The sequence below is a fragment of the Lampetra planeri genome, chromosome 3 (genome assembly GCF_965212315.1).
Source record: "Lampetra planeri chromosome 3, kcLamPlan1.2.h2, whole genome shotgun sequence".
In the NCBI taxonomy this organism is placed as follows: domain Eukaryota; kingdom Metazoa; phylum Chordata; class Hyperoartia; order Petromyzontiformes; family Petromyzontidae; genus Lampetra; species Lampetra planeri.
Window position 1 is genome coordinate 204,890 of NC_136109.1, and position 13,069 is coordinate 217,958.

Sequence of the window (13,069 nt, forward strand, 5' to 3'; positions counted from 1 at the left end):
ACGTTCCAAAAACACCCAACAACACGGTTTTGTTACTACGCTCGAGATTTTATTAGCCCTTGCTAACCAACCGAGCCACCCGTGTGTGTGTGCGGGACAGCAAGGCGCTTCTAACCCACACTCTGGTGCCGTGTAGCCCTATTCTATGCTGCGCTCTCTGCTAAACCGCTTTCCTACTCGTCCTTACCCCGAACTAACCCTCTCCTACGGATCCTACCCTCCGCTCTGAGGTGTTGTAAGGCGCGCAACACGATACCGTCTGTAGTCCTTGGTGACCTTGCGGCGCTCAGATCGTCCTGCAGACAATCTAGCGGCTCGCCCGATGACTCCTTCGTCGCTGACCCCGTGTCCAAACTCCAGAAGAAGAGAGTTCCCTACTGCCCCTGCGTTTTCTTTTAAACTATTCACATCAAAGGCTAGGCGCCCCCGTCCCGACCGCCTTGGTCTCTCGACCAATCCTGAGCCTAGGATTTCCCGCTCTTTTGCGATCCCGCCGGCCTTTGAACTTTCGACCAATCAGTCGTCCCGGTTCCTGATCCCAGCTATCTGCCTTGCTGACCCGTGTTTGTGTTTGTATGCGTTTCTAACTGCGGGGCTCTCTGAGCTCGCCGTGGTCGTGCGATCTCAAATCCGCCCACGGCGCCGCAGTGTTACTTGGCCTGGGAAGGGTCCTGTCCAATTCCCTGGCCCTGAGAAACCGTGGGGTAACCCCCCTAGGGGGCCCTCGGGTGAAAACTCAGGGTAGGTGACCCGACCACGAGGCCCTACGTGGGTGCGGGTGCGTGTTTATGTGGGGGGGGTGATGGGGGGCAGTGCGGCGGTGGAAGCCGGGCGGCTCCCTGGCTCGGCCGAGCGGCCCCGTCGCTGTGGCACCACACAATGCTCACGATATAAATTATAATTCAAAACAAGTGAACAACCAACATTTGGGAGACATTGTTCGGTCAGGGCGAGATATGATGATTGTCGTTTTTCAAAAGTGTTAATGATGAACACTATTTAAAACACACTCGAATGTTTTGCAAGACAAGATGCTTCAACAGACTACTCATATTTAATTCCAACGAAATATTTTCTATTTAAGTTTTGCCTCGCGCGCTCGCGATTCCTCCTCTCGCGCTATGGTGAGGACTGCGCGCCATGCCAACCGTCCCTTGTCACCGAACTTTTAACTGGACGTTTTAATCGAACTTTGAAATTAATAAATATATGGATTTTCAGATGGACAACAAACTGAAGAAAATTACTCAAAATTAACCGACATTAAATAGAAAGTTTAACATGTTACGTGGCAAGAGGTGAGTAGCTCACGCACTGCAGAAGGGTCGCGCGCCTTGAACAAGATCGAGGCACGGTGCACAATTATCACCACTCAAATTCAACTCAAGTGACTCCGCAGTCGAATGTTTAAAGAACATATATAATCTTACGTTTAATGCACCGACAGAGTTGATATTCTAGGAGCGCAGGATGGTTCATGCGATGAGTTGTTTTTACTGCAATAAGTAACACGTATTTACTGCACTAAGTAACACGAATGAGTAATCATTGGAAAGATGTTATTAACCATGTAAAAATATTTAACTACACATATTTGTACCATCTTATTTGACAGGTAATATTATACTTTACCGAGTGTTGACATCCCCAGCGTTTACCAGTACTTTTATGCTTACTATCAGCTAACACTGGCCACAACCCTGAGCTGATGTGCTCATTTGTTCCCTTTTAGCCCCGACACCCCACGCCACTCCCCGGCAACCACATTCAGATATGGCCCCCCCCCCTCTGCCCCCCCCTGATTTATTATTTAAATTATTATTTATATTATTTAAATTATGTATTATTATTGTTTTACCTACGTGACTTTACCGAAAAAAACCTAAGAGTATGAATCATTGCAGTCACGAAAGCTTCAAATCTAGAACGAATGCAAGAATCATTCATTCCACGCGCATGTGAAGAGGAGTCGTAGAATGGTTTATGCACTTCTTTATACTGGTAGCAACGAAGTGGACCAGCCTACAATAGATGATATCGTCCGTCCGTCCGTCCGTGTAGCAACATCGCCACCCTATTGCAAACACTTGGCATGACCCTACAAAAACCTTTAGACTCTGTGATACTTTCCTGGCTAAACAAGTGTAACATTCCCTTATAATTCCCTAAGATAGCTTTTAATTAAAACATTTACATTAATGAGGTTTTCCTGGCTAAACACGTGTAACATTCCCTTATAATTCCCTGAGATAGCTTTTAATTAAAACTTTGAAATTAAATAAAAAAACTCACAGCACCCTAAAGCCTACAGCTAGGCCTAAAGCCTAGAACTGGGCCTCAAAGTCTGACTTCGTATCGTACCCCTGCGTGTGTGCAAGGGAGTTAATGTTTAACAATGTTACATTCCCTGATGCTTTTAAATATAAACATTTAAATTTAAAGCTTTTACATGAATAATAAAAACATTTAAATTAAAAATTAACTCTCGGCGGCCTAAAGCCTACAGCTAGGCCTCAAGCCTCGAACGCCTCAAACTCTCCCTTCGTATTGTTCCCCTGCGTGTGTGCAAGGGAGTTATGTTTAACAATGTTACATTCCCTGATGCTTTTAAATAGAAACATTTAAATTTAAAGCTTTTACATAAATTATAAAAACAGGTAAATTAAAAATTAACTCACGGCGCCCTAAAGCCTACAGCTAGGCCTAAAGCCTAGACCTAGGCCTCACACTCTCCCTTCGTATCGTCCGATTCAGTGTAGCAACATCGCCCCCTACTGCAAACACTTGGCAGGACCCTACAAAAACCTTTAGTCTCAGTGGGGCTTTCCTGGCTAAACAAGTGTAATAATACATTATGTTTATATTCTTTGGTTATTCGTTCCTACCAGCCCACCCCGCAGGGTCCTGTTTTCACCAACGCACAGCAATACTCGTTCCAAGACCAACCCCGGGCACACGTCCCACAGCCCCTTTTAACTCCTCAATCTCCGCTCCCAATACACATCCGCGTCCAGCACGCCTGCTCCGGGTGACGTCACTGCCCTTTAACCCCTGACACCCCCGTCCAGCTCTTTCCCGCGCGTGTGATTGGTGCGTGTTGTCGTGAGAGCGGAGATGTGTTTGCGTGGTGCGTGAGGGTGGCTCGCAGATCCCTTAAAGTGCTTGAACCATTCTCCGACTCCTCTTCATATGTAATCTGACCGCTCAAAAAGAGCGAGTTTTATTCTTTAAAAAAACACGATACTTTCTTCCAATAGGCATCCCAATTTATTCTAAACCATGTTCCATGATTGATGCAATGTTGGAATGCTGCTCAAATACCGTTCCTAAATTAGACATAATAAAGGGTAACTGGAATGAGCAGAGCATTTGTTTAATTGCGAGCAATTTGGCACGAGGGCAACTCGACGACGGTGTCCTTATTAATAACAAAACCCCTGTGTACGACTGTCCGAGCTCTTTGCAAGCAAGTGGGTGGCTCTGAAAAGAGCCGTTGTTGTGGTGGTAGAGGCGGCGGCGCGTTCACTTCTTTGCCTGAGAGGTCTTCTTCGGCAGCAGCACGGCCTGGATGTTGGGCAGCACACCGCCCTGGGCGATAGTCACGCCGCCCATGAGCTTGTTGAGCTCCTCGTCGTTTCGCACGGCGAGCTGCAGGTGTCGGGGGATGATCCTCGTCTTCTTGTTGTCGCGGGCGGCATTGCCAGCCAGCTCGAGGATCTCGGCAGAAAGGTACTCGAGCACGGCGGCCAGGTAGACGGGTGCTCCAGCGCCGACCCGCTGGGCGTAATTGCCCTTGCGGAGCAGCCTGTGAACGCGACCCACGGGGAACTGCAAGCCGGCGCGGGACGAGCGGGACTTTGCCTTGGCGCGAGATTTGCCACCGGTCTTGCCTCGTCCAGACATTGCTAAGGGACCTAGGATGCAAAAAGCAATAGAGACAAAGTACGAACGATTTGTGACGTTAACACGCACCACCGGAGCGTCTTTTATAGCGGAGACGAGGATCGTAGAGCGCGCCGCTGCTGATTGGCTCCTCTCGGTCGAGTCCCGCCCTCTCCTTGAGCCACCAATGAAAAGCCGGGACGCGAGGATTCGATGTTGACTTTAATTATTTTTATCCATATATATTTTTATGCGGACACGTATCTTAGGAATTAAACAATGCGATACACGTACTTAATAGGTTCACGTTTTAAGCATTATTGAGTTAATTTATGGGCACGTGCTGGCAAGTCAAACTTATAAGCGGATTCCGCAAATATCAATGTATTATTGATTATAATCATCATTTTGAGGGACCTCATTGGTTATAAGAAATCATTGTGATAGCCTTGAGCTCGTGATTGATCGCCCACGTGCCTATACGGTGTATATATATTCCTTTAACCGCCTGTTCGGGCAATGCCTAAAAATATATGTGCGTGAATAATTCAGTCTCTTAGTTTGCAAAATGTGAACTTCTTATCAGCTCGGGATTGAAACAACATCAACCAATATCTTTGGGTTTAATAGTTAATATATTTCACCCAAATAACCCTTTTGTTGTAGATTATGTAAACATGGTTTCACAACGCTTATATACAACACCAACGTGTGATGTTGAAAAATGAGCGGCGGGGTATATAAAATGAACTTCATTGTCGCTTACGCCTGACGACTCGTGAGAGCCGTGACCAGCAAACGAAGGTTTCCGGCACCCGAACTTTGAAGGACACACATGGAAGCTTTTTCATGCGTAAGTGGTGGCTCTGAAAAGAGCCTTTGTGTTGTGCTTTGAGGGCCGAGCTGGGCGTTCAAGCGCGCTCGCCACGAATGCGGCGGGCGAGCTGAATGTCCTTGGGCATGATGGTGACGCGCTTGGCGTGGATGGCGCACAGGTTGGTGTCCTCGAAGAGCGCGACAAGGTACGCTTCGCTGGCCTCCTGCAGAGCCATGACAGCGGAGCTCTGGAAGCGCAGGTCGGTCTTGAAGTCCTGCGCGATCTCCCTGACGAGGCGCTGGAAGGGCAGTTTGCGGATGAGCAGCTCGGTGGACTTCTGGTAGCGGCGGATCTCGCGCAGAGCGACGGTGCCGGGCCTGTAGCGGTGAGGCTTCTTGACGCCGCCCGTGGCCGGAGCGCTCTTTCGGGCCGCCTTGGTGGCGAGTTGCTTGCGTGGGGCCTTGCCGCCCGTGGACTTGCGAGCGGTCTGCTTGGTGCGAGCCATGGCTTGGTGTGGGCAAAGATTCTCACAAGCGGGGAGAAGGCGGCTTATGTAGCCCAGAGCGCGCGCTCACTGGTCAGCGGAGTCGTGACGTGCGAAGACGGGGAGCGTGCTGATTGGTTGGCAGCGTGCAATGATCTCGAGTCGTCAACTCTTCTTAATCAACAAAATGTTCAGTTTGGATCATTTCAGAATGCCGTATCACGATGCAGTAGTACCGTTTGAGCGCCGTCGATGTCTTTAACGGATGTTATTTTCTCAAGCAAACACCTTTCCGAAAACGACTTTACAGTGCTCTGCATGATCTAAATAAAGTGTGAAGAAACTGCACTTCATTGGAAACAGTAATACGTAAAAATGTCGGAAAGAGGTGATCACAGGGATAGATATCTATTCTCTTGGCATTGAGATGATGATCATCAATTATACTGCACGAGTCATCCATGCTAGGCGCTTACTTTTACATATATGTACACGTGCAAAATGTTAGTTCCTGCCCGAAAATACAACCACGAATTAAATATATTGCATTGCAAGGTTTTGGCGCCAAATATCCAATGTAATATCTGAATGGGCTGCAGATGAAATCAATGGACAAACAAGTCCAATAAATGCCTGCTGGTGAATATGATGTGCCATGAATATTGTTATCGCTTTTATTCACGTTGAAACAGGTCAAAATGCGATCGATCTCTCCATTTCAATGAGCGAACAATGTCCCCGCGTGAACCGGGACTTTGTTGGAAGTTTCGTTTTGTACTCCTGCTAGGACTGGTAATAGCAGGTTCGGAGAGGTGGGTGGCTCTGAAAAGAGCCTTTGTAATTAATGGTGGAGTCGAGGCTTCACTTGGAGCTTGTGTACTTGGTGACGGCCTTGGTGCCCTCCGACACGGCGTGCTTGGCCAGCTCGCCGGGGAGCAGCAGTCGCACTGCGGTCTGGATCTCCCGAGAGGTGATGGTGGAGCGTTTGTTGTAGTGCGCCAGGCGGGACGCCTCGGAAGCGATGCGCTCAAAGATGTCGTTGACGAACGAGTTCATGATGCTCATTGCCTTGGACGAGATGCCGGTATCGGGGTGCACCTGCTTCATCACCTTGTAGATGTAAATGGCGTAGCTCTCCTTCCTGCGGTGGCGTCGCTTCTTGCCATCCTTGCGCGTAGCCTTGGTCACAGCCTTCTTGGAGCCCTTCTTGGGAGCAGGAACCTTAGCCGGCCCAGCGCTCTTTGATGCGGGAGGATCGGGCATGTCGACGCGTCGTAGGCAGCTTCGGGTCAGTTCACAACAGACGGGAAGCGAATGTGGATGTCGGTCGCGCGTTGAGCTCCTTTTATAGGAGGCGAGATGCAAATCAGAGGATCGTAGTGCGCGGCGCTGCTGAGTGGCTCTTTTAGTACCATCCCTCTCCATCAGCCTCCAATGAGAAACGCGGACGCGATGTTCACTTTAATATAGTTTTTACTGCAAAAATGACTTGTGAATATAACACAATGTAATGTCCAAACATGTATATTAGTGAATTGCAGCCATGGCCATTGATTTTGTTTTAAAAAGGATGACTAGAAAACCCAATACAGTATATTGTGTTTTGAGTGTGGGTTTTTTTGTTTCTTACGAAGGATTGTTTCACAACTCGTCTAATACGGCACACGGGCGTTTTATGAACGCAATTTGGATAAATACAAGCGCTCGGTGGAGAAAAATAACTTCGCTGTTGTGCTGTACAGGTGGAGATTAGCGTTCCGGCACGCTACGTCAATTAGGACGAGTGTGCTGTAAGATTGTGGCGCCAAATGCTCTACGTAATATCGGAATCGGCTGCAGCTGGAAATTATTCACGCAAAAATACCAGAAATGGGTACTGTATTAATGCGTTCAAGAATTACGCCTTGTTAAATGTGACGTGTCGTGAATATCATGATTTCTTTCATTCATGTGGAAGCAGATGAAGATTCGCCAACTCAACAAGCAAACGTCCACCACGCTCACGAGGAATTGGCGCGCAATAACCCAGGACATGTGCTCCATTTAGAAAGTGTTTGGCAACACTGGCGCAAGCAGTTTCGAAGAGGTGGGTGGCTCTGAAAAGAGCCTTTGGGTTGGCTTAATGTGCGAGAGATGGGCGCTCAGCCTCCGAAGCCGTAGAGAGTGCGGCCCTGGCGCTTGAGGGCGTAGACCACGTCCATGGCGGTGACGGTCTTGCGCTTGGCGTGCTCCGTGTAGGTGACGGCGTCGCGGATGACGTTCTCAAGGAAGACCTTCAGGACGCCGCGGGTCTCCTCGTAGATGAGGCCCGAGATGCGCTTCACACCGCCGCGGCGAGCGAGGCGGCGGATGGCGGGCTTGGTGATGCCCTGGATGTTGTCGCGCAGCACCTTGCGATGGCGTTTTGCGCCTCCCTTGCCGAGCCCCTTACCGCCTTTACCGCGTCCAGACATTGCGACTACTTCTGACAAAGCACGCGAGAGACATGCGCGCTCAGCTTGCAGCAGCAGCCACCTTTATATCCGAAGCGTGGTGACGTCACCGACCACCCCTGCCCTCCGCGATGGCTCCGCCTTAAACCTTCGACATTTAACCTCTGTGACGAAGAAAACCCTCCACCGTCGTCAAAAACACTTCCGTGACATGTACAATATGCGACGTTTTGGGCAATGACCCTTCTTCGAAGCACTCTGTAATGATATTGGCACACCCGCAGCGAACGCGAGAGGAACGCAATCTGTTGCAAGATTGCACGTGGAGTGAATAATCGGTGTAAGGTCTTGTTTTCAAGTGAACAAGATGAACTAACTTTATAATCGTGTGAAGCTAAACGGCTTCCAACACAATAGTTGAGTGAACGTCACCAACTAGTTCTCCCAAAGTAAGAAAGACATTTATTTTAATAGAGAAGTTTAGATGGTGCACCGCAATGTTTACAAAACAAAAACAAAGTGAAAAGGCGAGAACGAGCGAATGAAGGCAAATTGAGTAAAGCTGTCTGGAATCAATACATTTTTAGACTAAATTCCATATTTGGCACCAGTAACATGATGACGGAATGAAGAGGTGCAACACATAATCAAAATTGGAGGTTCGTCAAGAATGCATCGATTTGAATCTGGATTTAGATTAGAATCGCCAGCGAGAATGCTGACGTCGCTGACATTACTCTGCACCCAGTTCGAGTGAGGGAGCTGCCACCCGCCCCGCCTGTGTTTATGATTACTGCTTTCGGGCTCGATTACTCCCATCACATCAATGCTTAAAACACATCGAGTGGGTAAAATGTTATACAGTTAATTTGGCGAATGTACGAAACTTATCCAATCTACACAAATCCTCACGATTGAACTGCACCAAGCGTCGAGCTCCTTGATCAGGGCCGAGTCAAGGCGAGCAACCATCGCCACGCCGTAAATGGGTTTGACTTACAGAATATGGCACGCATTCAACAGCAACGTAATACACTGCCATGTGTTAACGATGAAATAATTGAAGCGCAGCAGCACCTGGTTCACTTTTTTTAACTAAGTGGGTGGCTCTGAAAAGAGCCGTTGAGGTGGAGTGAATCGAGCATCGTCCGATCGGATTCACTTCTTTGGCGCAGTCTTCTTGGGCTTGGCCGCGGCCTTCTTGGGCTTGGCCACCTTGGGTTTGGCGGCCTTGGCCTTGACGGTCTTGGGCTTAGCGACCTTGGGCTTCGCAGCCTTGGGCTTGGCTGGGCTCTTCGCCACCTTCTTGGGCTTAACAGCCGACTTCACCTTTTTGGGGCTCTTGGCCGACTTGGCAGCCGCGGGCTTCTTTGCTTTCTTGGGAGACTTCTTGGGCGCGGTCTTCTTGGCTGCCGCGGGCTTCTTCACCTTCTTGGCTGCCGCGGGCTTTTTAGCTGCGGGCTTTGATGTTGACGACTTGGGCTTCGCCTTTGCGGCAGCCTTTTCCTTGTTGAGTTTGAAAGAGCCAGATGCACCGCTGCCCTTCACTTGCGCCACGGCGTCTTTGGCCACGAGCTTCTTGATGGCCAACTTCACGCGGGCATTGTTCTTCTCCACGTCGTATCCTCCGGCAGCAAGCGACTTTTTGAGCGCAGGAAGAGACACGCCGTTCCTCTCCTTGCTGCTGGCCAGAGCCTTGAGGATGAGCTCGGACACGCTGGGGCCGACCTTCTTGGACTTTGGAGCGGCGCGCTTCTTCTTGGGGCTTTTAGGCGCTGAAGTAGCCGCAGCTGGTGGTTGAGCAGGAGCAGTTTCCGCCATCTCAAAACGTCGCTTTTATCGCCTCGCCTCTTTGAAATCGAAATCAGCGCTCTCACGGATTCAAACCGAGCGTCCTCCAGGCCCGAGGTTATTATAGAAGCGGCGTACTGAATGCGGACGTCGCTGAGATCATCCAGCACTCAGATCTAGTGAGGAAGTTGCCACCATACTCACTGTGTTTATCACGCCTGCCTTTGGGCTCGATTACTCCCGTAACGTTCATACTTACATGCATATAGTTGATACATTATCACGAAGATCACTTCTTTAATGTACGTTACTTATGCAATATACGACAATGCTCACGATATAAATTATAATTCAAAACAAGTGAACAACCAACATTTGGGAGACATTGTTCGGTCAGGGCGAGATATGATGATTGTCGTTTTTCAAAAGTGTTAATGATGAACACTATTTAAAACACACTCGAATGTTTTGCAAGACAAGATGCTTCAACAGACTACTCATATTTAATTCCAACGAAATATTTTCTATTTAAGTTTTGCCTCGCGCGCTCGCGATTCCTCCTCTCGCGCTATGGTGAGGACTGCGCGCCATGCCAACCGTCCCTTGTCACCGAACTTTTAACTGGACGTTTTAATCGAACTTTGAAATTAATAAATATATGGATTTTCAGATGGACAACAAACTGAAGAAAATTACTCAAAATTAACCGACATTAAATAGAAAGTTTAACATGTTACGTGGCAAGAGGTGAGTAGCTCACGCACTGCAGAAGGGTCGCGCGCCTTGAACAAGATCGAGGCACGGTGCACAATTATCACCACTCAAATTCAACTCAAGTGACTCCGCAGTCGAATGTTTAAAGAACATATATAATCTTACGTTTAATGCACCGACAGAGTTGATATTCTAGGAGCGCAGGATGGTTCATGCGATGAGTTGTTTTTACTGCAATAAGTAACACGTATTTACTGCACTAAGTAACTGTGGTGCCACAGCGACGGGGCCGCTCGGCCGAGCCAGGGAGCCGCCCGGCTTCCACCGCCGCACTGCCCCCCATCACCCCCCCCACATAAACACGCACCCGCACCCACGTAGGGCCTCGTGGTCGGGTCACCTACCCTGAGTTTTCACCCGAGGGCCCCCTAGGGGGGTTACCCCACGGTTTCTCAGGGCCAGGGAATTGGACAGGACCCTTCCCAGGCCAAGTAACACTGCGGCGCCGTGGGCGGATTTGAGATCGCACGACCACGGCGAGCTCAGAGAGCCCCGCAGTTAGAAACGCATACAAACACAAACACGGGTCAGCAAGGCAGATAGCTGGGATCAGGAACCGGGACGACTGATTGGTCGAAAGTTCAAAGGCCGGCGGGATCGCAAAAGAGCGGGAAATCCTAGGCTCAGGATTGGTCGAGAGACCAAGGCGGTCGGGACGGGGGCGCCTAGCCTTTGATGTGAATAGTTTAAAAGAAAACGCAGGGGCAGTAGGGAACTCTCTTCTTCTGGAGTTTGGACACGGGGTCAGCGACGAAGGAGTCATCGGGCGAGCCGCTAGATTGTCTGCAGGACGATCTGAGCGCCGCAAGGTCACCAAGGACTACAGACGGTATCGTGTTGCGCGCCTTACAACACCTCAGAGCGGAGGGTAGGATCCGTAGGAGAGGGTTAGTTCGGGGTAAGGACGAGTAGGAAAGCGGTTTAGCAGAGAGCGCAGCATAGAATAGGGCTACACGGCACCAGAGTGTGGGTTAGAAGCGCCTTGCTGTCCCGCACACACACACGGGTGGCTCGGTTGGTTAGCAAGGGCTAATAAAATCTCGAGCGTAGTAACAAAACCGTGTTGTTGGGTGTTTTTGGAACGTGGTATTAGCGTGCACTGCATTCGCGAGTGTGTGGTCGTTGTACGCATAAAGGCCGTGGTCTCTGTACGATTGTGCGGGTACGGAGGTGTGTGCGTTAACGCCCGGGGAGAGCACTTTTGGTGTGTTGGCGTGACTACGCAGCCGTGTGAGAGGAGAATCGTCCTTGTACGATATTTGTGTTGACGTGCACGCGCGAGTGGGGGAGGGGACGAGTCGTCGTGTCGGCGTGTGCCCCGCTTGCGTGCGCTCGTTACTTGCGTAAGCTCTCGGCGTGCGTAATCGGCGTGCCCAAGGTGCGCGATCGTAACGTGGGCGGCCAGCGCGGCGCAGAGCGGCGCAGGAGTGGGTATCGCGTGTGGAGCTGTATGCGTGTGTGCGCGCACGTTCACGACGTGTGTAACACAGGTGCGCGATCCTAACGTGAGTGGTCAGGGTTGGGTGAGTGCCGTGCAGAGCTGTGTGTGGGTGTGCGCGTGCGTGGTTATCCATGCCTGCTACGCGGACCCGCGGTGGAGGGGAACCCTCGGGTGACGGCTCCCACACCCTGGGTGAGGAGCCTAGCGGCGGTTCGCTTAGCAGCGGGGGGGCGATTGATGATGTTAGTCCGGCCGTTAGTATTATCGAGGGAGGGATCTCGGGGGCTAGCGACCCCCACAAATTGGTGTCGGAAGCGGTACGGACCCCCGCGTTACCTCACGCTAAAATAAGACTGATATTTACCGGCCGGGGGGCCCCTTCGTGGAAGGCATTCGCCCGCAATCTCTTAGGGGCCAAGGAAATTAATGGATGGACGGACGCGCAGGCAGTACGTCAACTTAATATGAATCTTGATGGGCGGGCAGCCGATTTTGTAGAAGCGTTACCCGCGAGCGCACAGACACAGCTAGAGGAGCTGATGCGCCGACTCGATCAGCGTTTTGGCACGCGTGACGAGGAGGAAGCAAAATCGGCCTTAGAGGCGCGCCGTCGCCAACCTGGCGAAGATCTCCGTGATTACGCCGAGGATGTGCGCGAGTTAACAAAGATCGCACGCCCGGGGTACGCAACTGAGGTTATTGAGGAACTGGCTGCCGAGAAAATCCAGCGGTACCTGTCTCGCACGGCGTGGTGGCAGCCAGACATGAGCTGCCCACGTCTTCCCTTTAACACCCTTGTCGAGCGCGCACGTAAGTGTGAAAGAATTCACAGCGAACGCGCGCAGCTCCGGGGGCTGGGACGAGAGCGCGCCATTGCGAGCCTGCTCTCGGAAGACGAGGAGGAGGAACAGGAGCTCGCGAGGACGGTAAGGGGCCGGGAAAGAGAACCTCCAGTGTCCCGCGAGACAACCCCGGGATGGGTTGCCGGTATACAAACGGGTATAAAGGATGTCTCCGGCCAGGTAACCCAGGTAGGTGACAGGGTAACCCAGGTAGGTGACAGGGTAACCCAAGTAGACAACAAGGTAACCCAAGTACGGGCACACATGACTGCGCTGGAGACAATGGTAGAGACGGTCCAGGCCGAGGTAGGAGGATTAACTGGGAGGATAGCCCGACTAGAAGCAGAGTATGAGCAACAGCGCACGGGGGGAGGAGGGAGTGGGCAGAAAGTTCGCCACAGAGCCGCCACTCCTCCCAGGACGTGTTATGTGTGCGACCGTCGAGGGCATCTCATGAGGGACTGCCCTCAGCGCGCCCGTGCGAGGCCGATGCATAGGTCAAACACTAAGCCCCCCCTAGAGAGGGGACCACCAGGGGATGAAATCGACGTAGACCCGACCCAAACCAGCTGTAATAATAATGGCGAGCGAGTGATCCATAAACAG

The 13,069-nt window shown here is 50.8% G+C and overlaps 4 protein-coding genes and 1 pseudogene across 5 annotated transcripts; all 5 read right to left on the reverse strand.

The window, feature by feature from the left end:
• Positions 1-3,249: 3,249 nt before the first annotated feature.
• Positions 3,250-3,945, reverse strand: LOC144735378 (histone H2A-like). The gene has a single exon (XM_078617796.1). The coding sequence runs from the start codon at positions 3,901-3,903 to the stop codon at positions 3,523-3,525; it is 381 nt and encodes a 126-aa protein (XP_078473922.1). The 5' UTR covers positions 3,904-3,945; the 3' UTR covers positions 3,250-3,522.
• A 590-nt stretch (positions 3,946-4,535) lies between these two features.
• Positions 4,536-5,704, reverse strand: LOC144735346 (histone H3). Its single transcript, XM_078617793.1, has one exon. The coding sequence runs from the start codon at positions 5,202-5,204 to the stop codon at positions 4,794-4,796; it is 411 nt and encodes a 136-aa protein (XP_078473919.1). The 5' UTR covers positions 5,205-5,704; the 3' UTR covers positions 4,536-4,793.
• A 130-nt stretch (positions 5,705-5,834) lies between these two features.
• On the reverse strand, positions 5,835-6,511 carry LOC144735362 (histone H2B type 3-B). Its single transcript, XM_078617794.1, has one exon. It carries the CDS (start codon positions 6,444-6,446, stop codon positions 6,045-6,047), a length of 402 nt encoding a protein of 133 aa, XP_078473920.1. The 5' UTR covers positions 6,447-6,511; the 3' UTR covers positions 5,835-6,044.
• Positions 6,512-7,272: 761 nt separating this feature from the next.
• Positions 7,273-7,685, reverse strand: LOC144735394 (histone H4). The gene has a single exon (XM_078617797.1). It carries the CDS (start codon positions 7,634-7,636, stop codon positions 7,325-7,327), a length of 312 nt encoding a protein of 103 aa, XP_078473923.1. The 5' UTR covers positions 7,637-7,685; the 3' UTR covers positions 7,273-7,324.
• A 375-nt stretch (positions 7,686-8,060) lies between these two features.
• LOC144735330 (histone H1 pseudogene) lies at positions 8,061-9,515 on the reverse strand (annotated as a pseudogene). Its single transcript, XR_013588604.1, has one exon. The product of XR_013588604.1 is annotated as a histone H1 pseudogene (transcript).
• Positions 9,516-13,069: the final 3,554 nt, after the last annotated feature.

Bases quoted from the DNA above. Each gene is read 5' to 3' on its own strand.
- LOC144735394 (XM_078617797.1), bottom strand. From the start codon at position 7,636: ATGTCTGGACGCGGTAAAGGCGGTAAGGGGCTCGGCAAGGGAGGCGCA.
- LOC144735378 (XM_078617796.1), bottom strand. From the start codon at position 3,903: ATGTCTGGACGAGGCAAGACCGGTGGCAAATCTCGCGCCAAGGCAAAG.
- LOC144735346 (XM_078617793.1), bottom strand. From the start codon at position 5,204: ATGGCTCGCACCAAGCAGACCGCTCGCAAGTCCACGGGCGGCAAGGCC.
- LOC144735362 (XM_078617794.1), bottom strand. From the start codon at position 6,446: ATGCCCGATCCTCCCGCATCAAAGAGCGCTGGGCCGGCTAAGGTTCCT.